Consider the following 27,024-nt stretch of genomic DNA (forward strand, 5'->3'; position numbering starts at 1 on the left):
CAAATAGTGTAAAAAATTCCATTCAAACAATAATAACCTCATCTATATTTTCAGTTTGAATATAAATAATTACCGGTCTAGAATTGGGAGACAATATCAAAGTAAAACAAGAAGCAGCTTCTAAATCATGACAGAGTGTGGCCTTTGGTTGCTGGCGATGCACTGCGCTATGCCTTGTCACATTTATTCCGACGTGAAAACAGTTAATTAACCTGACACAGCAACTTCAACCCAGCGTGTTTAAGCGAATGCCAGGTAAGAACAGAAGAAAAAAAAAAAAACACAACAGCCTCAATGCACTAATGAACACTTGATTTGCGAGGAAGACGTCGTCTCACCACCTCCATCTTCCCCCAACATAACCCCCTTATCAGATCATCCCTCCACCTCTCCTGCTCTGCCTGATGTTCCCCTCTCTCCCCCCCACCACCACTCCACTTTAAGTTTCCTTCACTTTAACATTTCAGAGCACATTCCCCATCCAACACCCCCCCCTCTCCCCCAACATACCTTTCCATCCTAACCAGCCACCCCTTCACTCACTCACACACAGACACACACAGACACACAGACACACACACCTCATTACAGCGGATTTGCATGTCTGCTCTGGAGAAGAATGAGGAGGAGATGAAACAGAACTCCCAGTGGCTGCTTCTGCAGAGCTTCACTCGCCTGACAGAGAGACGGAGAGAGAGACACACACACACCGAGAGAGACAGAGAGAGAGCTCTACTTTAGGATTGCAGACAGGGCACATGCATGCAATGAGTCTTGCAGGGGGCATTATGCGTGGGTGTGCACACACACATACACACACCATATTTAAAAAAAAAAAAAACTAGTTCCGCCATGCATGTTGCCAAGCTAACCCACTCAGCGGTGCAGTGTGCTCACGTCTTACACTAGACAGCACCTCCCGTGCCATCAGTCTTCATCGACTCCGAAAGAATATCACACACATCCAGGAGTCATCATTTCTCATTTACACGTCTTGGCCTCATTACCTGTCAGTGCGTTTTTATTACAATGGAGGAGCATGAGAAAGCGTGTGCTGCTCAAGGGCAAAGAGTGCAGTGCGGTAGCAGGCCTACACGGTGGGTAATTCTGCTTATTGCTCTCCTGGGCCTGGCCGCCCCGTGTAGCTTAGTGCCGAAGCAGTCGAGGGAAGGGGAGCTGCCCTCGTACAACCCACACAGCAGATGGGCCGCTGCCCAGGGAATTCATTCATATTTCTATAAATCACAGCAACTTAAGCTGCCACCACACACACACACACACACACACACACACACACACACACACACACACACACACACACACACACACACACACACACACACACACACACACACACACACACACACACACACACACACACACACACACACCGCAGTTCCTTAGCAGAAAACAAACATGACCTTCATGGAAAGGTTAAGGACTCTGATTGGTTGAGGACTTTTTGCGGAAGAATTTTAATAAGCAGGAGGGAATTATTTCTGCCGACTAACTCGGTTCCAACTTTCAAACGTGAAAGTAAACGTGCAAAGGTGTGTTTTTTTTGTAAAGATAGGAAAAAGAGAGAAATGCTATAGCTCACTGCGCTAACTCATCGGTTCCCTTCGCTCGGCCAAACTGTAACCGACGGTCAAGAGTTGTTTTAAATGTCACACAGCGCCGCCTTTGCAGGGCAGAGGGCCTAGAAGAAAAGAAGAACACAATCCCCGGCCCATCGCGGCCTCCTCCGAGTGAGACGCTTTTGTTGGGGATGAGTCATCTGGCGAAAGTGGCGTGTCATGTGGCTCGCAACATGACTCACTGTGGAGGGGAGGGGGGAGGGAGGGGAGAGTCGACTCGGCCAGACTTCTGATCCACTGCAATCAATCATGAAGGCAGGAGAAATGCGTGAAGCGTTTTTGCAAACCACACCGGTTCATGTTCATGTTATAAATATATATAAATATATACACACACACACACATCTAAATATATGGTGTGATTTGTGGTTTCAGTTTATTAACGTAAAACATGGTTTGAGACAGACACTTGGGTCATGCGCGTTATCAATGCCCGATGAGGAATTCTGAGAAAACGAGAACTATTAAGAATTATTTTAGGATGCACAACTTTCATTTCCTTAACCTTCAAGTTAGTTGCGATTGGATCTGTTAGTTAATAGTAATGCACTGACAACTTAAGATCATTTTGATCATGTTAAAAGATTTGTGTTTTTAGGTGGAGGGTAGCTTGTTTATGTTGTATATAATTAGGCCTCCGTGTAGGCTTAATCGCAACATCTGTCATGATGCTGTGTATTACTATGCAAATAGACAAAGGGTAGGTTATATGCTATACATTGTAAATCAAATCAAATCTCCTCACCTTATCCATTATGTGTTTCTACAAAATACCCGAAAATACATTTTAGAATGAAATCCAAAGCTTGGTTGTTTTTTTTAATCCTCAACATACAATTTTAACCAGATATCAGGGAAAAAGCAGTTTGTTATACAAGTTACAACTTGGATCCTGCCTTTGATACACTGACTAACACACAAAATCTATTGCCCCACGTTTTTCTTTTAGACGTCCAAAGGGTGACCTAATGCTGTGCACATTACTCCTCCAGATAATTAAATGAATCAGAAACAACAAAAAAGCTGATAGGCTGCAGAAAGTATCAAAGCAGTAACACCCTTGGACAGAAGTGATATGACAAATTTTAATCAGAGAACACACAAGAAGATTTCAAAAAGCAAAGTCGCTTTTCAGGACTTGACCGTAATTATTAGCCATGAGCCTAAGCAGCAATCAACATTAACCAAAGATGTGTTGATTTGCTCTGCCCTAATTATGATCCCTTTTTGTCAGAAACCTATTTTCTGCGTGTCACACACACACACACACACACATACACACCAGCAATTTGAGCCTGCTAAAGCAACAGCAGTGCAACGGGGCTGCACAGTGCGCGCATCAAGTCCTTTAATGTCTCCCGTGTACACACTCACTCACTCACCCCCCACTGTAATGACCAGCAACCCCCCCCAAAACGTTTAGCCTCTCTGGCCCACCGAAGCTCTGCCTGCCATCTTCATCAGGGAAACTAGAAGGGAAGTGAAGGCATGGTAGCCTTTTAGAGGAAGCTGAATAAATGACTACACACATACACACCCTGGGGCGGCATGCTGGGGAGGGGGGGGTTCCGGGGGGGGTGGAGAGAAGGGCGGGCAAAACGGGGCCCATCGTGTCGAGACGAAGGAGGCAGACTCAAACACAACTGACATATCAAAGGGGCAAAGTCTTGTAGATGGGTAAAAAGAGCAGTCAGAGACGGCACAATCTACCACACTGGGGGGGGCGGGGGGAGGAGGTTCTGCTGCAATGAGGAACAACGCCTCCAAAAAACGTTTAAATGGGTGATTAAAAGTGAAGGCGCTGCCCGTGTGCGGATGGGGGCTGCATTCGCCATCAGGGCTCATCTGACTGATGATCATGCCCCGTTTCATTCCTGCTCTGAGGGCAGCAGACTTGGTGGTTTGGGAAAAACATTTGTGTACCCTAAACTTTCTGCCCTTGATTCGAGCCCATGCAAAATATATGAGCAAATTATCAAACTGCACAAGACAGTAAAGATAAAAAAAAAAAAAAATGTACTACAGCTCAAGGCATTTTTATTAATTTATAAAACTTGGGTTTCTCATCCAATGCAAGCATAATCTCTGGCCAACTATCTACATTGAAAAGTAATAAAGGCTAGGTGGTGTAGCAATAGGCTACACAGGAAATTGGTCTAAAATAAGTGACTAAGTCAAAAGTGTAAGTCAAGCTAAGAAGAGACAGGATTCATTTTGCAGCTAATGAGCTATCAGAGCAGCTGTCAGCCACACGTCTTTAGTCTTCGTAAGAACAGCGAAATATGCTCTGTGGTAACTATTACGCTTACTAAGCCTCAAGAAAAAAAAAAAACAACAGTATGATTTTAGGCGCACATTAATTGACTTGTATTTAACTTTCTGGCACTCCTAGAAGACTGAAATAAAGTAGGTCAGTCAGTCTCTGGTGACTCATACTTTCTGGCAGGGGACCAGACAGGGCAGGTACGGCGATGAGACGCTTGTTGAGAAGTATATACTACGAATAGTAGGACTGTAGTAGGGCTTCCTTGTACCTCGGCGCACATTTAAATTTGCTATTAAATCTAGACAGCGGCGGCAGCAAGGAGCTGAGAGAATCAAACAAAAGTGATCTGGGTTTGTACTTCACGCCAAACCCAATCTCAATTACCTGCTGCACAACAAAGTTATTACCGAGAGACAGCTGCACCTACACTCCCGCAGTTCCAGGAGGCTTGATTGCATCCTTTGCATTCCACCACTACACTAAGGAAGCAAATCTGAGCCAGTGCGAAAAGGAGAAAGAGAGTGGGAAGAGATCGAGAGCGAGATTACTCCGATTTGAGGTGCAAGCCCATTCCTCTGCAGTCTGAGTCAATGGGGCTTATCTCAAAGCCAGTGCTGCCCGGCCGGAGAGAGGGGACAAGCCTGCCGTCGTAGGGGAGGGTGGTGGTGGTAGATGTGACTCAGCCCCATCAGTCAAGGCCATGGAAAAGGCCCACACACAGATCAGATGTTTTGCAATTTTCACTGTACTACGCAGTTCACGGGCCATTGCAGACACACCCACTTTCTTAATGACATTATGGGTTGCTGGAACACAGAAAGCGTAGACACTACCCACACAGCCCTCCTTCCTCAGTCGGCCCCTCCTCCAGCCAGCCTCGGCGCCCTCTCATTCATCCACCCGGAGGGAGAAGCACGCAGGCCAGAGGAAGTGTGACTCATCTGGGTAACTAGATGCATTCTTCACTATTCTCAACAGACATGTTGTTGAGAGAGAGACAGAGAGAGACTGAGAGAGAGAGAATTAGGAAATACCAAAGACAGTTTGAGGAAGAATAAATCACATAGTGTATGCGTGTTGGGGGAGGGAAATGCTCATCATCAGCAGATTAACGTACCAACTTCAATGTAACCTACAACAGAAATTGTGGACAGCATTTAAAAGTGTGGGTGGGTGGGTGGGTGGGTTGTATCGCAGGACGAATATGCCACACAAAAGCCTGCATCTAGAGCTAATCAATCAGGTTTCCCCAGAAACACAGTCTTGACGATGAAAAGAACGATGTAGAGCGTCTTTAACAACAAGTAAATCATATTGCAGACTTTGGCAAAGAGACTTTGGTGAGGTGCAGGCCAGAAAACACAACTTCTTCCCACCCAAAAGAAGAAAAAAGGGTCCCATCTGCAAGACTTGGCAGGCTGCACTCTAGATCACAGGGGGCACACACACACACACACACACACACACACACACACACACACACACACACACACACACACACACACACACACACACACACACACACACACACACACACACACACACACACACACACACACACACACACACACACACACACACACACACACCGAATTCCAGTATAACAGCTAGCATAGAAAGGCCGTAAGCAAGGTGGAAGCCAGCCATGTCGTTCTAGTTCCCTAACCCTAGATTTAACCTCACTAATAAGGTTCAGAGCTGTGCATCCTTCGCAGAACTTCTGCTCTCTGCATGCTGAGAAAAAACAAAAACAAGCGCACAAGAATAAGCAAAGCTGGTAAACAAAGTAGCACGAGTAATACTAGTTGGTCTAAATACAGTCTTGTAATTTTGCTGTTTTAATCCTACATGCTTCGTCCTATTGAAAACCATCCCTTTTCGGGTAGGGTTAATTTTATCTTGTTTATACATCATTCTTTCAGCAGGTTATTAGCCTTTTACCAGGAGCTAAAATTTGGATTTGCTGCGAGAGCATAAGCTAGTCACTGTAGTAATTAAAAGAAGGTGCAAATAGTATAGTGGGAGCTCCATTATCATTAGCTAAGCTCTGGAAGATTAGCAAAAACCTTTCCCTGAACACAGAGTGTGAATTATAGAAGCATATCAATCTCTTCAACCGAGCACAGGACAAATAATAAAGAAGTCAAAGTGAAATATGCTGACACTGTGCAGGACGATCCAAACTCAAGGACACAGGAAACAATAGGATGAATTATTAAATCATTTCTGGCCTCAGAAGTCATGCCAGTCATATGCCATCCGTCCCTTAAGTTATCCATTAAGAGCAGAAGACATCCTCCTATCCTTCAAATGACAACCACTATCTAGCCTTGACTTTTGTGTCTTGCATCTAGTAAAAAAAGCAACATTTTTTGGACTACAATGGATAATTTATAGCTCCTGATATCATAGAGAACTCCATACCGCTCGTATTCAAATTTCATTAAAAAATTCCATGACACCATCACATGCTTCTCACCAAACATGTTTGGCGTAGCCCAGTCTCCGTGGAACTTAAACCAAGATTGAAACAGAACTGTCTCTGCATCGTTTATATTCTGTGAATTCATTGCATTCGCTCCCGACCATGGGCTCAGTCTGGACTCAACACATGGCGGCTGCCATGTGTTGCCAGAGTTCACCAAACAGTACGCCATGACCACTCTTCTCCCTGACATACAAACCTTTAACCATCAAGCCGTGTAGCAGAGGGCGCCAGCTTCCTTTGTTAAAGAATGAAAAGTAAAAGATGAGCCAACCAGGGGAGGTGAAGCCGATCTCTTTGAATGAGAAGTGTTGCCCCTAATAGCGCAGTAGTTGGTGTTACTGGGAAAGCTACATGCTGAATTAAATATCACATGCTTCCATAACAGATCCATATCCACAATCCTTTCCCACTCTGGATGAATGAATTGGGACTGTATAGAATTAGTTTAGAGATATCGGAGCGATACATTGAAAATGTTGTAGATGGGGGTGGGGTGTTGAAACAGGGAGAATGAGGCGGTGTATTTGCAGGATGAATAAAAAATTAAACTGTACTGCTTTGGTAAATTGACTCTCTCCCGAGGAGGTTAAAGTGTGTGTGTGTGCATGCATGGATGAGTGCGTGCGTGCATGCGTGTGCAAGAGACTGGATTTGTAGTGGGGGTTGGAAAGAAGGCTTGTTCGAAAAACTCTGAACGAGTGCGGCGTTCCCACATCCATCCGTATCCAGCAAGGGGCTCTTTAAAAATTCATTAATTTACAGCAAAAATAGATTAAAGCACCCAACTGAGCAAAACTCAAATTTTAACTTCTGAATAACATTAATGATAAAACATCTTTGAGAAACCCAGGGGGCCTTGCCTGAAAGTTGTGGTGGCATTTGTTCACCTTTAAAACACCTTGCGAATAATTTGTTAAATTGTTAATAATAGGCATGTGTAGCTAATTGTCATATTTAATCATGCTTTCCTTTGGAGTCAAAAACAGCTGAGCAAATACAGCCCAAAAAAACCTCATTAAAATCCAGCCAAGAATTTGGCATTTCCCATGATGCCATGCCAATGTCATTCTAGTCACCATTTCATATCTTGCTATAGAGCCTCAATGACAGTTGCTTCAGGCCCCCCCCACCCCCCCAAAAAAATGCCTAGAACTGCAGTTACAGTAATTGCTCTGGCCAGCATTAAATGAGGTTCACTTAAGTGCAATTATCCCCCTCTGATCTCTCACATGAAGAGACTTCTTTAACATGGAGAAGTGGTCTCACACAATATGACTGCAAACAAGAATCAAATTTGAATCGGGGAGGCATTTTTCAGCGAGATGAATGGCTTCAGACCTCATCTGCATTCTAGCGATGCACAGCATTGCTAATGAAGAGTGAGCTAGACCACACACACACACACACACACACACACACACACACACACACACACACACACACACACACACACACACACACACACACACACAAGCAGGAGGAGAGATCCCTAACAAGAATGTCCAGTGATTTGACATTCGACCCACAAGAGAGGAGAAAAAAATAACATGTTCCGTTTCTGTTGTGCAGCTCTACAACTACATACAGTGGGGCAAAAAAGTATTTAGTCAGCCACCAATTGTGCAAGTTCTCCCACTTAAAAAGATGAGAGAGGCCTGTAATTTTCATCATAGGTATACCTCAGCTATGAGAGACAAAATGTAAAAAAAAAATCCAGAAAATCACATTGTCTGATTTTTTAAGAATTTATTTGCAAATTATGGTGGAAAATAAGTATTTGGTCACCTACAAACCAGCAATATTTCTGGCTGTCACAGACCTGTAACTTCTTGTAACTTCTTCTTTAAGAGGCTCCTCTGTCCTCCACTCGTTACCTGTATTAATGGCACCTGTTTGAACTCCTTATCAGTATAAAAGACACCTGTCCACAACCTCAAACAGTCACACTCCAAACGCCACTATGGCCAAGACCAAAGAGCTGTCAAAGGACACCAGAAACACAATTGTAGACCTGCACCAGGCTGGGAAGTCTGAATCTGCAATAGGTAAGCAACTTGGTGTGAAGAAATCAACTGTGGGAGCAATTATTAGGAAATGGAAGACATACAAGATCACTGATAATCTCCCTCGATCTGGGGCTCCACGCAAGATCTCACCCCGTGGGGTCAAAATGATCACAAGAACGGTGAACAATAATCCCAGAACCACACGGGGGGACCTAGTGAATGACCTCCAGAGAGCTGGGACCAAAGTAACAAAGGCTACCATCACTAACACACTACGCCGCCAGGGACTCAAATCCTGCAGTGCCAGACGTGTCCCCCTGCTAAAGCCAGTACATGTCCGGGCCCGTCTGAAGTTTGCTAGAGAGCATTTGGATGATCCAGAAGAGGATTGGGAGAATGTCATATGGTCAGATGAAACCAAAATAGAACTTTTTGGTAAAAACTCAACTCGTCGTGTTTGGAGGAGAAAGAATGCTGAGTTGCATCCAAAGAACACCATACCTACTGTGAAGCATGGGGGTGGAAACATCATGCTTTGGGGCTGTTTTTCTGCCAAGGGACCAGGACGTCTGATCCGTGTGAAGGAAAGAATGAATGGGGCCATGTTTCGTGAGATTTTGAGTGAAAACCTCCTTCCATCAGCAAGGGCACTGAAGATGAAACGTGGCTGGGTCTTTCAGCATGACAATGACCCTAAACACACCGCCCGGGCAACGAAGGAGTGGCTTCGTAAGAAGCATTTCAAGGTCCTGGAGTGGCCTAGCCAGTCTCCAGATCTCAACCCCATAGAAAATCTTTGGAGGGAGTTGAAAGTCCGTGTTGCCCAGCGAAGACCCAAAAACATCACTGCTCTAGAGGAGATCTGCATGGAGGAATGGGCCAAAATACCAGCAGCAGTGTGTGAAAACCTTGTAAAGACTTACAGAAAACGTTTGACCTCTGTCATTGCCAACAAAGGGCATGTAACAAAGTATTGAGATGACCTTTTTGATATTGACCAAATACTTATTTTCCACCATAATTTGCAAATAAATTCTTTAAAAATCAGACAGTGATTTTCTGGATTTTTTTTTTTAATTTTGTCTCTCATAGCTGAGGTATACCTATGATGAAAATTACAGGCCTCTCTCATCTTTTTAAGTGGGAGAACCTGCACAATTGGTGGCTGACTAAATACTTTTTTGCCCCACTGTACATGTTCCTTGCATCAAGGAACAAAGAAACAAAGATGTTTTTGTATTTATGTACTATAAATAAATGGGGGCTTGTTGGCCTACCTAGAATTTGTAACAAACCCCACCGATACCAATTGCAAAAAAAACTAAAATGCCATCCTTTGTGCAATTTTTTCTACCAAAACCATCCTCTATTCCGTCAGCTTTTGGCTGCAGGACAAGCCAGATGCGGTGGTCTATACCAGGGCACGGTGAAAAGGAATAGCCTACCTGTAGTTGGGTAGCCTCCAACTACTCAGGTGGGGGGGGTGCTTTTTATGTTGCCACAGGCTCAAATACCACCAGGAGTCTGATAACTGCATCTCACGGATGGCCATTTGAATAATCACTTCAACAAGGGGACAAATTAAAAAAGCCTCTCAGTGAGACAGGGCTAGGCAGCGCAGGGCCACAGCTGAATTCCAAATGAGGCCCTGGCCTTGTATGCAAACACATACACAAACACACACACAAACTAGCTCTAAATTCACTCCCAATATGGCACCATGGAAACATGTATTTTTTTTTTGCTTTGTTTAAAAACGGAATGCTAATAAAATAAATATCACAAATACATTGCTAAGGAATTAAATATTCATAGTATAAAGGGGGGAAAATAGGGTCTGATTAGTAATGTTCAGAGCTGATGGCCAAGCGGGGAAGAGACATTCATTGTCTTATCAAATATTGAAACTTGTAATATCTATCACGATATGGTTTTATCAAGTCCCATGCAGGCTAGCTGGCTAGTCTAATATCACCACAACTAAACATTTTTGAGGTTTCCTTATAATTGATATCATTCAATCTACAAAATGGCAATCACAGTAAAATCCAAGAGTATTAATAATCCAAAGACCTATATCCCAAGTAGGTCTACTTCTTATCGTATAACCCATGTCAAAAACAAAAAGTGATTTAACAGCATATATTTATACCAAACATAGGCCCATTGCGTGAAGCTGTCGGTATAAGAGCTTATCTGCCTAAAGTGTAGAGCTTGAAAGTATAAGTACCAGTATATGGCCATAAGCAATGGACAGTGTGTGTGTGTGTGTGTGTGTGTGTGTGTGTGTGTGTGTGTGTGTGTGTGTGTGTGTGTGTGTGTGTGTGTGTGTGTGTGTGTGTGTGTGTGTGTGTGTGTGTGTGTGTGTGTGTGTGTGTGTGTGTACAAGGGTAGGGACCTCAGCGAGGTTGCTAGCACTTTGGAACCATTAAGGAGCAGGCATACAGACTATATGCTTAAGACAATATCCCTCACATTGCCACAGTTAAAGAGTTACAGTGAGGACAGGTGTGTTCTGCACATTTCTTTCACAGCCTCAGATGACTTCTCAGACACTTTAACTTAAAAATAAAAGAAAATGAAAGAAAAAAATCTAAGAAAATGTGTGATCAAACCACAAATGATTCATTAAAAAAATAAAATTATATATATATATATATATATATATATATATATATAGACTTTGACACTATGTAGTAACACATCCTGTCAAAATGACATGTTCAATATTACAATTCATACGTACAACATCTATCAAAATAAATCACTGCTCTGAACTTTATAAAATGTACAAAAACAATGTGCTGTCTGCACTGATTTCTAAAAATGTCACTTGCAATGTCAGAGCCATGAACATGAAATGTGTTCAAATGTATTGTATCCTTTGTTTTCAAATTAATGACTAACTAACTAACTAACCGAATATAATTATTTTAATCTTAATAATAATAATAATAATTTCTAACACAAATATAAATCTCCAGTGCTAGGTAACTTCGAAGTGACAACATTAAAGTGGAGTAACATTAGTTAAACATTATTTTCATTCAAGGTTGCATGCTTAGCCAATACAGGCGACAAGCCATAGCCATGCTATTTCAGGAATGGGTGATTAAAACGCAAACCAGGTCTGACCTTTTATTGGGCGCTGACTAAGACTACAGCTCTTTTATTAGTAGAAACATAAAGTCATATAGGAATTGGACTTCACTGGGGGATTTACTATCTGTTGTGGTTAGATATAAATGAGCATCTGCCATCACGACAGGTTTATGCCAACTCAGTTTAAAGAAAAAAGGCCATAAGTTCATTGTAGGAAAGGATGATAACCTACTCACTGAATGACAGAGACGAAACCTTTACTGTCCATGCTGACATAAAGTCAATTACAAATTAAAATCATATTTGCTGCCATAATATTAGTATGCATCTTGCATGAACACCTATATGTTTACCTGTACTATTCACAAAGCCAGGTATGGAATCAGAAATGTATGAAGTAGCCTATGACAGCAAAACCCTAACAAAATGTTACCTTCTTAGCAATCATGCAAAACACGGGTGTAACAACCAAAACAAGATACAAGATAAAATGTAGTCGCATTACTGCTGAAACATGCTTGCACTTGTTGAGTATTCAGCCTCACAACACATTTGAGTTTTTAATATAGGTCAGCTAGTTTACGAAGAAGGTACGCGCTTTTCGCGCGGAATGTATAAGCTGTCCGACAAAATCGTATTGACAGACAAGGAAAACACATTCCAACAGCTGATGTGAGTCGAGACCAAATAGCATCAGTGCAAAGAGCCGAATGACACCAACAGTGGTGGACTCAGTTCGTGTTGGACACATCCTCTCGCATTCCGATCCCAGCTTGCTAGCTTTAGCTGTTTGAGGGGGGCGACTGGTCTGACAAAACAGTGTCCAAAGAAAAACATAGTGACTATTACCGACAACTAAACGACTTGTCTTCTCTTCTAACCATGCACTGACACCGCTCAGATAAGTTAGCAGGCTACCAATCGGGCTAGCTAGCTGTCAAAGTTGCTCTGTCAGTTGTCACTGGTTGTACGGTTGTGCTAGCGAGCTAGCGTGAGCTGTCAACTTCGAGAATTATGGAGGAACACCACAGGAAACATTTGCTATCGCCCGTACTACCATGTTAAACAGTGACCACAAGAAAACAAGAGAGAATAGCATGTGCCCAAACCCAGCCAATGGAAAACTGCCATGGCCTATTCACTATGCTCAATCCTCAGAACTTAAGTGCAGCTCACTTCCCCATGAAAGTCGTCCATTTCATGGGCCTGAGTTTAACTTCCATTCCCGTATTATTTGCTGGTAGCTCACTTACTCTAGATGAAGCTCTTTAATGTCGTTTTCTTAATCCAGTGTAGTTTTGGAATAACTGCCCCCTCCCCTTCCACTTCTTCATCAGAAAGTGTCCTCCCGCGGTGTCTGTGCTCTTGACGCTCGCCCTGTGCAAGACCCGTTGTACTCTCGCCGGTGTGCCCGTGGCTTCCCTGCTTGGGTTCTCCGCCTTTCCCCGTTCGCCTTTCTCTCGATAGCTGAGCCAACATCCGGGACTCTCCCGTATGATAAGTGACCGGAACTACTTTCAGAAACAACCCAGCATCACTCCGCGGACAAATAACCTAGTGCGGTGATTTTTCAATCATAAGAACACCTTCCCCCTAAAAATCCACTTATTTTTGTTCTGCTCATCATGATGTGTTTAGGCCTACAGGTTAACTTAAAATACGAAAAAGCATGATCAATTACTAGGTATTCTAAGTGTTGACTAGAATGGACATAGTTCTCACAAGTAACAACATAATACTGATATGTAACAATAATTACATTTCGAAAAGTTGAAAGCATGCAATTATAATTCCACTATCAATCATATTAGCTTGCTGCATGTCTTTATTATGATATAATTAACGCAGGAACTTTAAAAATGTATCTTTAGTATTGAATCAGTCCAAAATCACACAAATCACTTAATTGGCTGGTTGGGTCGAATTGCTGAAAACTATTAACAGATTTTGTTGTAAAACGGGTATACCGGTAGTCCAGTTACATAGTGCAACAGTGACTCTAGTGGGCATTCTGTGAAATTGTGTATATATTACATTTCCACGTTTTCTAATCACTGCCAAAAGATTAAACGGAACTATAAATCGTGGAAAAAATCGTTTCAATAACAGAGGAAAGGAGTAGGGTTAAATTTCCAAAAAGAATAATTAAATACTTGGAAGAATTATGACGACAGCCATACCCCTGATCAATATATTTTATTCATCCATATATTTTGAGTTGGTGTTACCAGGAAAATAACTTTTTATTTTATCATTATTATTATTACATATATTATATAGTATCATCATCTAGGGGATTGCCGGGAGTCCTCCCGACCAATGGGGGGAGCCGGGTATCAATATTGAAGTGTCTCTTTCTTTCAACTGATTGTTGCGAAGCGCCCGAAGTAACCAAATAAACCTTAAAAATAAACTCTTTATAACGTTGTTCTAATGTTCTAAGTGCTGTTGAGCTCCATCTAGAAATTAAAGTAGGCCTACCCATTTTCAGCCCGGGAATTTCAGGCCCATACTGGCCCACTTTTTTCAGGGGTGGAAGAATTTGAATAAATGAACAGCGCAAAACTCTTACTTTCCCCTTTTAATGTATATTGGATCAATTAAAAATCCACCTCAAGGATCAATTTATAAGAAAAAACGTACTTTAACTACCAATGATATATAAAACATACAATGTTAACCCAGCATCTTCCTCCAGTGGCCTTGTTTTTTTTTTTAATCTGGCCTTTTCGGATCCTCCTGGCTTTTTCCTGCCCTCCACAATCAACAACACCTGTCGTGTCTGTTCTCTACTTCTCTTCTGTTATCGCTCAATAAAAGACGCAACATGGGCCAAACCAACTCAAATAATTGGGAGGGCTGAACTACCGTACATTGTATGCGATGCTGGGGCTGAAATATCAGATGATTGAAGAACGTCTACTTAAGGAGAAGATAAAATAATGGTCAAAGTATTTTTTTTTCCCCACCCAAGCGGCCCAAAATGCATTTGAAAGTGGACCGGCCCAACGGGAAACCTCCCTAAAGTCCCGATGCCCAGGGCTTGCTTATAGCCTAGGAGTCAGTCATGCAGAAATCACAGAATCAATAAATTCTTAATAATTACAATCTCAAAAGCCTAGTATGTTATGGATCCCAGCAGCTCTATATAGCACTGACAGTATTTGCAATACAAAAATACTGCCAGTTGTAGTTCTATGTAGAGCAATATTACCAGCTCAGAGGGATACAATGAAATAACGAAGTAGACAAACAAGCCAAAATAGTATTAAAACAAGAAAATATTATACGGAAATGTTATAACTACCAGGCATAGAGAAGATTCAGTTGATCACAATTCAACGCAAAGATGTTGAGAAATTAAAACTAAAACGTAGACAAATACAATTTGATTCAGTAACAGTTATACACAGTGGAAGTACTGTATGTTGTTGAAACAGGGAAACAAGTGATGGGCCTGGTTATAATATCATAATGGCTCATAGTAGATATGACACTTGGAGAAGAAGAAATATCAATCGTCAAGAAGAGGGCGCAATTGCAACTATCTGGATACCAAGCGCCCTTAAAGAAAGAAAGAAGAAGAGTAATACACATTTTGGAAGTCAGGAAGTTTGGTTGCTGGTTTTGTATGTCAAAGTCAACACCGTGTCGTTTAGTGCCAGCCCGTGCATAGTCCGAGCAATCGGCAGGTATGTTTCGGGAATAATATACAATACTGTTGTAGGCACTTTCTACTAACCATAACATGTTATTAAGTGACAACAAATCTGCTGTCACTTTGCATAAAGACCAATATGATATGATACAAGATTTTTGGTAACGTCAAACTTTTTTACAGGAATGGCTAAGCTCAGGGCAGCTTCCATAGATGGAAAGCTAACTCAGGAGTTTGCAGTTCCCTCTCACGTCGATGATGTGAAAGAGCTGATGTCTGCCTTTGCTGAGCGCCACGGATCTGCCGGTCGCAAGGTGGTTCTTATCACATCCGGTGGCACCAAAGTCCCCCTGGAGTCCCGCACCGTTCGCTTTCTCGATAACTTCAGCAGTGGTCGTCGAGGATCCTCCTCTGCGGAGTACTTCCTTGACTCCGGCTACGCAGTGATCTTCCTATACAGACACCGCTCACTGTACCCCTACACACGTCTGTACTCCGGCATAAACCTGCTTGATAGTCTACAGCAGGGAAGTGGTTCTGACCAAGTGGTGGTCAACCAGGAGAAGCTTCCCAAAATAGACAAAGTGCTCAAGCGTTATCAGCAGGTGAAAAAAGAAGGACTTCTTCTGCCTGTCGAGTTCAGCACACTGTCGGAATACCTGCACCTTCTGAAAGCATCAGCTCAGGTGCTCGGCACATTAGGTATGCACTAAATGTAGTTATAACCAACTCATGTGCTTTCCAAGACAACTGCTTTTTTAGCATTCACATGTTTACTCTCTGCTTAGGGCCCAAGGCAATGTTTTACTTGGCCGCAGCAGTGTCTGACTTCTACATCCCAGCATCTGATATGCCAGAACACAAAATCCAGTCATCCAATGGGCCTCTTCAGGTGAGCCTTGTCATTCAACCTTAATGTAACAGTTTGGTGTTCTTTCCAATTGTGTGGTTGTGCAAACACATTCCCTTCCTTCTCCAGATCAGTATGAAAATGGTCCCCAAGATACTGTCCCCGCTGGTGAAGGATTGGGCACCACGGGCGTTTGTTATTTCCTTCAAGCTAGAGACTGACAAGTCGATTTTATTGGACAAAGCGCGTAAGGCCCTAGAAACCTACAGGCACCAGGCAGTGGTGGCGAACGTGTTGGATACCAGGCGGGGTTATGTGGTGGTGGTGACCCCGGACACCTCGGCTGAGCTCATCCTCACGGACGACGAAGAAAGCAAGGAGGTGGAGATCGAAGAGAAGATAGTCAGTAATCTGACGGGAGCACACGCTCTGTTCATATCCAAACAGGGCGGCTCAAGCTAACTTATTTTAGGAAGTAAAGTGCAATGACCTGTTGATTGTCTGTGCCCCCATTCCACATATGGTATGCATGAGTACATTCACATCCTGAATAACAGCTCTCATCTGTTTAATGCCATTGTCTGCCTTTGTACATAAACAGTCATTACCAAGTCTTCTGTGATTTACATGTAACTGCATTATGCCACTGTGAAACATAAGGGTTATCAGAAAGTTTATTTCAAGTGATTCATAGAAATATAATTGTCTTCATACAGGCAAAGGCCCTTGAATAAACACAGGATACAGTTAAAAGTACAACGTAATTTATACATCTTCTCTGGTTTGTTACGCAAGTTTGACGCTCTTTTTGAGTCCACTGCGGATTCCAGAATGTTCTCCACTGTATCTGGTCTCCTCGCGTCGCACCTCCCGAACCTAGCAAACAAATACATTTTTTTAAGTATTTCTCTCTACTGCCTTAAACAATCTGCACGTGCAAATGTACAGTAATCTGTGGCAGTCTGTCTCCATATATAGTGCACTAGTTAATACCCATAATGAAGTGTACAACTTATTTCACAATATTTCCCATGATGCATAGAGGTTTTCATTGGCTTCTGATTAATCCAATAGAGCGTTTCGGATGCATAGATTCTTTAAGCAAGCGTAAATCTAACGCGTTCCGGCATGTTCATGCAACCAATACAGGTCACGCAGTTGTCGCAACATTTGTGTCCAAAGTTCCACTATACACGTCCCTAAATAGTGTATCATATAGTGTTCGCTTTATAGGAAATGAGTGACCAAGTTAGCAAAATCGCACACAGCCAAAGATTCAACAAACACAATTGCGCAGATGGCAGCAAGGCTGAACTAACATCTTGCAGAATGCTTACCTGTCCCTTTCTCTTGATCTGAGCACGCCTGTACTTCTCTCTGTGCTTGACTCTGGGATTGCGGTTAATCTTCTTCCTTTTGGGCGTCAGCCCCTTGTTCTTGGCCATCTGTGGAAGAAGAATGTTATCCCAACAATCCTCGGTTTTCGAAGACAATACATTTAATGACACTTAAAGCCTCTGTAGGTAGGTTACAAGAGTTGTCTAAAGTGAAGTGAACTTCTCTGCTTGAGAAGTTTAGCATTCACGGAAGTGAACGCGCAGTCGACTCAAAACATTTCTCAGAGCATCTCTCACTGAAAGATATTCCATTAAAATTGCACTGAAATAATAGTTAACTAAATGTTACGTACAGGCAGCACTCTTAGTGCATTGTTTCCAAACAGGATAATGCAGATGTTGTGCTGTAATAAAAACTCCAAGAATACACTTCAAAGCCTACCTCATATGTGATCTTTCTCTTTGCATCAGTGGGAACGTCTTCTTCATCTCCATTCTCCTCCATGCTGGGGATAAAGGGGTAAAATGTATCAAGACAACAATCCCTAACACTTACTGCTGTCTTTGTACTTCAAAATGGGAAAATAACTCACCCGTCCGCATCTGGGTCCATGTTCTTTCTCTTCTTCTTGAGCTTTAGCCTCTCCTCAACCTCTTTGTAGAAGCGCAGGGCAGCCTCCTCATCATCTGAGTCCAAGTCCGAATCTTCTTCACTAGCTTCTCCCTCTGCCTCAACCGGAACCTAGTTACCCATTTAAAGAGCATCCCATGAAGACAAAACCTCTCCCGCAAACCAGTGAATTCATTAATATATCCAAAACAAATATTAAACAAACATACTTTGCCCTCCTCAGGGGCGGGCCTGCGGGAGAACTCCTCTGGCTGCCATCCGGCTAGTAGCCTGTGAAGCTGGGGCTCCAGCCTGGCATCAACTGCACCGAGCTTGTTGATGAGCTGCAGGAACCAGACACACGCAAGGGGACAATTCATTAAACCATCAGATATTAAGCAGAAACACTGATTTATATTATGCTTTCTAAAAATGGTGAACGGTATGGTATTTGCAGGTTGTCCCTCAAAGTGAGCCTATGTTCAAAGTGAGCCTATGTTGTATGGTTGGGTTCTCCCCATCAGAGCACTGATTCAAACAAAAGAGGTCTCTCGGACTACCGCCTAAAATTGGTCAATTGCCAAAAGTGCAGATTAGGAGAACCCGCATGCTAGGGAAACATTTGGAACTCCGGCTTACCATCCTTTGGCAATGAAAGGTGACCAACCTAAACGCTTACCATACAATCCAAATTACATCCATACATAACAAAACTAAGAAGCTAAAATACACATTGTTAAATCATAGGCAAAGTAAGTCGCTTACATTTCTGTAGTTGAGCAACCTCTCTATGACGGGATGGTTATGAGCTGGGATTCTTTTTGCTTTGAGGACCAGGTAGAAACTGATGTTTGTGCAGTAACTATAGAGATCAGAGTAAAAACTACCATAAGCAAAGCATCAACATGTAACAAGGTGTTAAAATGTGTACATCCATTAAGACTTACTTCAGGTAAAGCTGCTGTTTTGTCTTGAGATATTCGGCACCCTTTGAAAAAACCCAAAACAGATATTTTGAATAACTTTCTATGACAATATAACCAATGAGCGAACTACAAATGGGAGGAACTTGGACTAACCTTCCCTGGAGGAATCCGTCCATCCTTAACCATTTCAATGAGCGGCTGTATTTCATCCTTCAGTTCTGTCAGCTGTACACATCACGATACAGGGTTGGACTATGGCTGCTCACCTTGCTACATTATGATGCATGACACTCATTTTGGAAGGCTTTGCCGTTTACCTTTGCCTTAAAATCCTGAATAAGCTCCAGCATCTCAGGCGACTCCTTCTTCAGCAGCTTCAGCTTCTCTTTCTGGGACATCTGATCCAGGTCTTTCACAATTTTCTTGTCCTTTTCTGCAGTCTTATCGTCCTTCTCCACAGCGAATTCCTAATATAACATGCATGATCGTGACCGGTGCTTAAGGAAAGATTCGGGAGCTATTATTTAGATGTAATTGGTTGTAAATGTTGAGGACGATTTTTGGGCATTGTAGGTCACGCAAATCATACCTATTTAAATAAAGAAAAAATTGTAATACAAGAGATGCATCATTGCCTACCTGAAATAAATTGAGATCATAGTCCTCCTCGCTGAGATTCGCTGCCAGGCGTCTTTGTATGTTCTTAGCTTCTTCTTCCTCCTCTTTGTCCTCTGCTTCCACTTCTTCTTGCGTTTTCCCTTCTGCAACACAACACACAAGGGCTGTGATGCTCCTCCAGCACAAAAGCATATGATCAAAGCGTGCATCATCAATAATCTACATTAGGAGTGGAAGTAGAGATAAAGATTTACTCACTGGCAGCCACATAATCTGAGTCGTAGAAGAGGTTTTTTCTGTTACCCCACGCCATGTCACTAGGAAGATCTAGAAAAAAAACATCAGAAAAATGGGTTACGCTGTAAAACACAACGGCACATTTGCCATGCGAACACTTGGACAATAGACAATTATTTTACCTGCATCTTTCTTCCCCTCTAGATCACTTTCCATGTCACTGCCCTCTTCTTGTTTGTCGTCTCCATATTCCTCATCTTCTTCAGACTCCGAGTCATCCAGGGCCATCACTTCCTCCTGTAATATGAAATTAATAACGTGTGCTTAATCACAGACATAAATTGACAAACATTGTCCAATATGATCGCACTTGTGATTACCTAGGGAAAAAGTTAATTACCTCATCATCCCCATCCTCGAGGTCACTATCCATTTGGTCACCACTGGCAAGAAGTTTCTGTAACAAGAAACAAAACATTATGGTAAAATGGATGAATTGATAAAGAATTTGTCAAAAATTGCTTACTGTTCTCAAACTCACAGCAATCTTTTCATCATGAAACCGGTCCACCTCGCCTCGTGTAAAGTCGGAAGATTTCTGGAAAAAGATGCCAATAATAAAAATATAGATATTGTTACATTAACACACATTTCTGCCAAGGCCGTTCCGCTAGATGCCACGAAATTCTACACACTGGACCTTTAACAACCCTCATTACCCGAGGTTTTTGAACAGCACTTAATTGGTTTACGTGGAACAGTAATGTCAACACAATAATTCACGACATTGTGGACATACTGTCAATTTCATGATCATCTTCCAGACTGATTACAGACCAACCTTGTAATGTAGTGCACGTTCTATCAGACCACACTGCTTTTTATTAACAAAACTGGTCAGTGTACACATGCATTATCCGGAGTGATGGGGTAAACTGTGGCATACTGTAAACGGTAAAAAGTACCCATTCGAAGAGATTATGGGGTCATCGCTGTGACGTTTTATGGTTTCCCCAACAATAAACTTGATAGTGGCTTCCCACCAGTTAATTTTGCCGCAGACTGATCGCTAATAATGTTTGAGTCCAACAAAGACCACGAAACAAGTTCAAATGAACGTACCAATTTCCGCTGATCTCGAAATAAATGTATTTGGGGAGGTAAAAGTTCTTAGATAGCCTTGTTCTTAGATTCAACCTGAGTCACAGGCTTCTTTCTGCCATCCGTTTATATCATCTGCTTACCTTGTCGGGGGCTTGTGCACCCTTGTAGGCTTGAGGGTCATCGTCGTCAAATTGCTCTGGCTTCTTCTGCAGTTTAAATCGTTTTACTCTGGATAGTCAGGGGAAGAGAAGGTAGGTAGAATTGTTCACCTGTTCCCAATATCACGGTGAATACAGCTCAATACGTAACAGAGTTGCAATAAAGCAGTTTCCATGTTTTCGAAAACGTTTGCCCAGATAATGACATGGTTGTATAACGTTATGAACGAGTAAGGCAAGGACGCTGCATTTAAAGATGATTCTAACCATTGTAAACATTGCATTATTGTGTAAGATGAATGCATGATTTCATAGTACTAACCTTATCTGTCGAACCATGTTGAAATCTTGACTTTGTAGACGTTAACGTCTTTCAAAACATGTAAATTCTCTAAAACGCTGCTATTATAATTTGTTGTTATCACGAAATAGTATCGTTCAAAGCCTGGACACGTTTGAGTTCCCCATGTGCTTCCGGTATTTCTTCTTCTGGTTTGAAACATAGTGGGGTCTATTTGCCTTGATCGCCATCTAGCGGGTGATTTGTATAACGGTAACCTTCTAAAATAAAGTATAAATCAATACCCGCTCAATACCGATTTATTTTTCAGCGGATATCTTTAACTTTAAACCCAGTTAAAACACAAAATTATTTTTTTTCATTCATACATAGTCAATATACATTTTCTGAATGCCATTCTGTGAGACGGATCACATGTTTATTTTGAATCCACCTTAGTTACACTGTTATGATAGCCTGAAAATCCAGACCCACATCTAGAAAGCTGACTCGCTGAGCAAATTCAAATTGTGCTCTCGCAAGAACTCTTGATTTCCAGGCTACTGTTATGATACAAGATACAACATAATGGTAGTTTCTTGGAATGATTGTTGGTTTGTTCTTTTTATATGCATGGCAGTTTCAAGTCCTTGTGGGATATTAACATTCAATAACAGCTTTTTCTTCTAGCACTGCCTCTCTGGTCCTTTTTGTCATCTAGTTCTTCATCTCCGCATCCCTGTCACCCGGTGTCCTCCAGTCCGTTTGCATTCCAAAAGTGGAACTCCTAGGCCTCGCAGTGGGCTGATAGACGTTTGATGTCCGGTACAGTCCGGCCTTCACTTCATCATTCCTTTTCCTCATCAAGGCGATGGCCGGTGTCATGCGAGCTGGGTCAAAGAACTATATAAAGGGAGGATGTATTGAGAATTTATTGAATTATTGATATTTATAAAAAATATCAATAATCCCACCCCCACCCACACTCCCCGCATGCAGACACACATGCATGTACCACATACACACACATGCGCACATGTGAATTGCTTACATTGGCATGTAACCTCGGCACTGCTGTTCCCCTCTCTTGCGTTGGTTCTGCGGTGAGGTCCATCATGGATCTGCTGAGCTCTGAGACAGCCATCTTGGATCCTCTCTTCTGCTGTGCCGAGGTGCTCGGCTGAGGCTGCAGTCTCCTCATGATGTCACTCAGAGAGCTGAACTTGTCATTCTGGGGCACCCTCAGTATTAAAGGTTTCTGTACGGAGCGAAAAGGGCACAGTGCTTATGAAACAGTCAAAGGTTTGAAGGCATGTGTTCTTATGATCCGACATAATAATATAAACATAATCTTAAGTCCTTGTAATGTGACATATTTCCAAAAGAGTTAGGACACAAATAAAAGTAAATAAACGAAACACTGACCCTTCAAATAAAAATACTGTACTTGACTCAACGCAAAAACAATTTCACATCCACTTATTGGTCTTAGCTTAGCCTTGTTTAAGGTTTTGTAACTACGTAGGTATCGCCAAGTATATGTATCTCTATATAAAGTAATATATGTCACTAAGTGAAGCAGTAACGCACTCTAGAAGATGGCTGCTTCTCAGCTCTGAAGCTCATTTCCTCGGGGTCAACATGTCCATCTTCGTGAAAGGCTTCCCGGGTTCTTTGGTGATCTAGTCTCTGATTGGTGGAATACTTCACGATTTCGTGCTGTAAGGTTGTCTCTTTCCTGCGCTCCACATTCGTAAACATTTTCCTGTCTTCCACATCCTTGAGGCTGTCTTTGACGAGATGTCTGTTATAGACCCGTTCAATTTTGGGTCCAACCCTGGATGAGATAAAAAATATATAAATAATAAGAAATATGTTTGTCATATAAACGTCTCTAAAGACATCTTCGGTCTTATGGTCTCTGCTTCCATTTTCTATTCATCTCACCTCTGTGGTATTTCAGCGCTAGTGGAGTTGAAACCTGAATCTGTCATCGAGAATTGTGTTCTGCAGAGAACACAATGCAACACCATTAAGATATCATATATATATATATATATATATATATATATATATATATATATATATAATTTTAAAACATTACTTTTAAACACATACAGAGTTCTCAATATGTAGCATCTTATCTCTTTAAGACCTACTTGGAACATGAGTCTATATCTCGAGCCTTGTTTGCCCCTGGAGTGGTTTTGTCCCTTTGTTTGTCTCTGGCAAAGACAAGAGGAAGGTATGAGGAAGGTATCATGCTCAAACAACTGTTAATGCAAAACACATAGAAACCACACTGTGCTTTGTAGGTCAGTGGAGCCTAGCTTCTAGAGCGATAACACTTGAAGAATGAAGTCATGTTAAACGTTTACAATACATTCCAGTGAAACGTTGCTCTTAACCTTTTCTTTACAACTTTTTGCGTGAGCAACCACCAGCATTTCCAACTAAATTGTGTATTAAAAAAAAACCAAATAAACTATGTATAGATGATCTATAAAGGCTAGAGCTTAATGGATCCAATTTTACTTAATTACTTTAATTAAAATGAACCAATATAAAAAAAAAGAGGCTCTCCTGATTGGGACCACAAACTCTCCGGAATTGTGTTTTTGTGTACCTTGTATCCAGATGTTTGGTTATGTACCGTGAAAACTCATCCTCGACGGGTGGCTGTTTCTCGAAAGGCACAAAGTTCTGTGTAGGCCTCTCCCTGGCTTCCACCGACGGGTCAGTGGGACTGCCAGGGGGGTAGCTTTTCCGGCCAAAGACCCCCAGGGCTTCCCAGTCCAGAGGGTTCCCCTCAGGCGGCGGGGGAGGGGGGCTCAGGAGGGGTTCCAGCAGGGGGCGGTTGGGGTACCAGAGGTCTGATGACTCGTTCATTCGGTAATGGGTGGTATCGCCCAGGGTCGTGGGGGGCGCACGAACCTCCGGGAAGGGAAGCGAGGCGGCAAACAGGATGCGAAACTCTCGATCGAAGGATCCGACCACTGGGCCGCTGAGGAGCGTGACGAGATGCCGGTGCAGGTGGGCGTCTGTCCAGGTAAGACTGAAGAGGATATGAAAAGTAAAATAAGGATTATTGGGAAACATAACATCAACATAGCTTCGGGAAAGACGCTGGTTTTGTGTAGCCTATACCTGTAGCTGCCGTGGATAACTGTCTCTAGATCTACCAAGATATAGTTGTCTTTCATCTGCCCGACCACCATTCTTCCTTCCCTCGAGCAGAATGTTTTCCCTCCAAGAACGCGAACCTGCATGTGCTGTGATGGGCGGTCAACCAATCAATCAAAGACAAAGACTTGAGTCAAACATTGAACTTCACGTATGGCTGAAGTATATTTTGTATGAATAAATGAAACAATGTTCAGAATGACGTTCACATGATCATCCTCTGTGGGTCCTACACAGAGAGACGGATGAATGCAGTGCAACCTGTTCTTCGTGTGCATTTAACATTCTTAGCATGTCAATGTTTAAAAAAACAACATTTCTGTTTGACAGGTGCCTGCACCTGTTCATAGGTGCAGGCACCTATGAACATAGGTGTCTGCACCTATCAAACGTAGGTGTGTCGTAAATTAGTTGTAGTGACGTTGTTACGCTAGTAGTCACTGGGCAAGATTGTTGATGGATAAAGCTAAATGCGTTTGCATGAACAAAACCTAGTATATTGTTTTTCTTCCATGTTCCAAATGTTTCCATTCGCTTTGTGACCTGTGTGGGTAACAACACAAAAGAGGTAGGCCTATATGTTCAATGTTTCAACTCATAAACATCACATAAATGTTTAGTCATTAGTTTAGTTTTGTTTAGTCAATTGTCAAAGTGTGACTCACCGGATGCCGAAGCATGCTGGGTGTGTAGGCCTCCTGCGTGGACCTCTGATTCAGGATGATATAAACAGGGACCCCTCGAGAAGCAGCGCTGTGTAGGTCACCTATAACCACGTTGTCCGTCAACTTATCGGTTACTATGGCAATAACCTGTGAGGGCAGAGATTTGGCAGGCCGCCCCTTATCGTCAGAGATGTTCTGATCCCATAATTTGTGGTGGTGAACGTCAGATCAATCCAATCCCGATTCCCCTCACTTCAATTTAACTTTTCAACACAAAATACAAATAGCATTCCTCTCTGTCTCATCGTCTACCTGGCTGGCCTGCTGCAGATGCCTTCTGACGATCTCCCTGATGGACGGCTGTCCTTCCTCCGGCGGGCTGGTGAGGACTTTGACGCAGTCCCGGCCAGGCCAGACGTTCCTCTCGGGCCAGCCCAGGTCCAGACAGGGAGCGGGGGCGTCGGAGTGAGTGGGGAAGTAGCAGGACGATAGATATCGCGCCGAGCTCCCCCCGTCCTCACCGTTCCCCTCCTCCTCCCCGTCCACCCCCCCCCTCGACTCCGGCACCACCTGCGTCCGGCTGACGGTGTAGTCCTGCGTCCATCCGCTGATGTGGTTCACCTCCTCCTGAGACAGGAAGCCGCCTAGCTTCTCCGTCCCCAGCCAGGCGTAGAAGGCCGCGGGGCCCACGCTCATGAGCCTCTCCACGGCCAGACGCTCGCTCTCGCAGTGGAGGAACTCGGGACAGGCCTCGGTGACAGGTAAGAACACGGCCTCTTCGTCCAGGCTCTGCTGGTGGGAGTTGGACATGGTCGCCCCCCCCCCCCCCGCCCCCACCCCCTGCCGGCTGTGGTGCGGTGCGGGTACGCAAAGAGAGTCACGCTGTTGCACCCAGAGGGACACTCACCGACTGCCGTTGGACACCGAGTCACTCCGGTTCACCTGTCGACGGCTCCATTGGCTCTGGCGTCAGCACACAAACGGAGCAGGAGGGTGCAGCTGCAGCATTCTTGTTTGACACTTGAAAATGTGATTGTTTTTTCCTAGAGGCAGGGTTCTATCATCCATTTGGTCAAGCTTAAATAATACGATATCTCCTTTGGTGAGCTGCCAGGATCAATTGATTCAAGATTAATATCCAAGAAAATTCACACATTCCAATCTAGCCGTTCGGGCGACTTCTGTGTTCTGACACACACTAACACACAGCTCCCTTTGAGACCATTTTTTGTAGAAAAAAAAACATCCCTTGCATTGTTAAAAAATAGAAACAATGAGCCAATAGACGCCGGTAAGCTTCGGAGTCGTTAGTGAGGAGTGTGTGTGTGTGTGTGTGTGTGTGTGTGTGTCTGTCCTCTTGCTCTAGATACGTTACATCCCACTCCTTAACCCTCCCTGTTGTCTGAGTTCACCAAGCCGGGCCAGGCAGGCTGCTGACTGATCCTTTCAGCTGCTGAAAACACACATGCACTTTAGACCATCCCAAGCACCGCCCATCTCCACCACTGTCTACTATATACAACAACTCTACAACACAAAACTCAAATATTCTGACTCACGCATTGTGCCTTGCTGTGTGAAGTAGTGATGCTTTTCTGTGCTTAATATCTATCTCTGTGGTATTTTTTGTATCCGAATGTATATATATATGTGTATATACATAATTTACTCCAGGCTCAACAGCTCTCTGACTTGTCTTTCCTGACTGGTAGGTTTGGTTTCAGGCAGGTATGACAGAGAAATAATTCACTTTGCCAAGAGCATTACAAGGAATTTAGCATTTTCCTGATCACCTCATCAGCCGAGTATTAACCTATTTAAAGAAAGATTATTACGTAAACACACACACACACACACACACACACACACACACACACACACATCTGTGTTTTAAATATT

The 27,024-nt window shown here is 42.9% G+C and overlaps 4 protein-coding genes across 4 annotated transcripts in view; 1 reads left to right on the forward strand and 3 right to left on the reverse strand.

The window, feature by feature from the left end:
* The window catches only part of foxj3 (forkhead box J3), a 73,382-nt gene extending 60,450 nt beyond the window's left edge, over positions 1–12,932 (reverse strand). The window contains exon 1 of the mRNA XM_084464230.1: positions 12,753–12,932. The gene's annotated coding sequence lies outside the window, so the exon portion shown is untranslated. The remainder of the gene's footprint in view (positions 1–12,752) is intronic.
* A 2,166-nt stretch (positions 12,933–15,098) lies between these two features.
* ppcs (phosphopantothenoylcysteine synthetase) lies at positions 15,099–16,481 on the forward strand. The gene is made up of 4 exons (XM_084463872.1): positions 15,099–15,191; positions 15,341–15,859; positions 15,946–16,049; positions 16,137–16,481. The coding sequence occupies exons 2-4, from the start codon at positions 15,343–15,345 to the stop codon at positions 16,467–16,469; spliced, it is 954 nt and encodes a 317-aa protein (XP_084319998.1). The 5' UTR covers positions 15,099–15,191; positions 15,341–15,342; the 3' UTR covers positions 16,470–16,481.
* A 265-nt stretch (positions 16,482–16,746) lies between these two features.
* utp3 (UTP3 small subunit processome component) lies at positions 16,747–21,457 on the reverse strand. Its single transcript, XM_084463871.1, is given in 16 exon segments — positions 16,747–16,883; positions 17,345–17,452; positions 17,787–17,850; positions 17,938–18,086; positions 18,185–18,298; positions 18,720–18,816; positions 18,902–18,942; positions 19,034–19,105; positions 19,198–19,347; positions 19,520–19,641; positions 19,757–19,876; positions 19,879–20,032; positions 20,136–20,192; positions 20,277–20,333; positions 20,980–21,067; positions 21,320–21,457. Coding segments are annotated over 16 exon segments (1,500 nt in total). The 5' UTR covers positions 21,337–21,457; the 3' UTR covers positions 16,747–16,793.
* A 269-nt stretch (positions 21,458–21,726) lies between these two features.
* On the reverse strand, positions 21,727–26,515 carry fam83e (family with sequence similarity 83 member E). Its single transcript, XM_084463888.1, has 9 exons — positions 25,438–26,515; positions 25,126–25,272; positions 24,425–24,549; positions 23,904–24,332; positions 23,437–23,502; positions 23,225–23,284; positions 22,868–23,114; positions 22,329–22,535; positions 21,727–22,180 (listed from the first exon to the last, which is right to left on the reverse strand). The coding sequence occupies exons 1-9, from the start codon at positions 25,933–25,935 to the stop codon at positions 21,995–21,997; spliced, it is 1,965 nt and encodes a 654-aa protein (XP_084320014.1). The 5' UTR covers positions 25,936–26,515; the 3' UTR covers positions 21,727–21,994.
* Between the last annotated feature and the right edge of the window lie 509 nt (positions 26,516–27,024).

The sequence above is a fragment of the Micromesistius poutassou genome, assembly GCF_964030765.1.
Source record: "Micromesistius poutassou genome assembly, chromosome: 2".
Taxonomy (NCBI): Eukaryota; Metazoa; Chordata; class Actinopteri; order Gadiformes; family Gadidae; genus Micromesistius; species Micromesistius poutassou.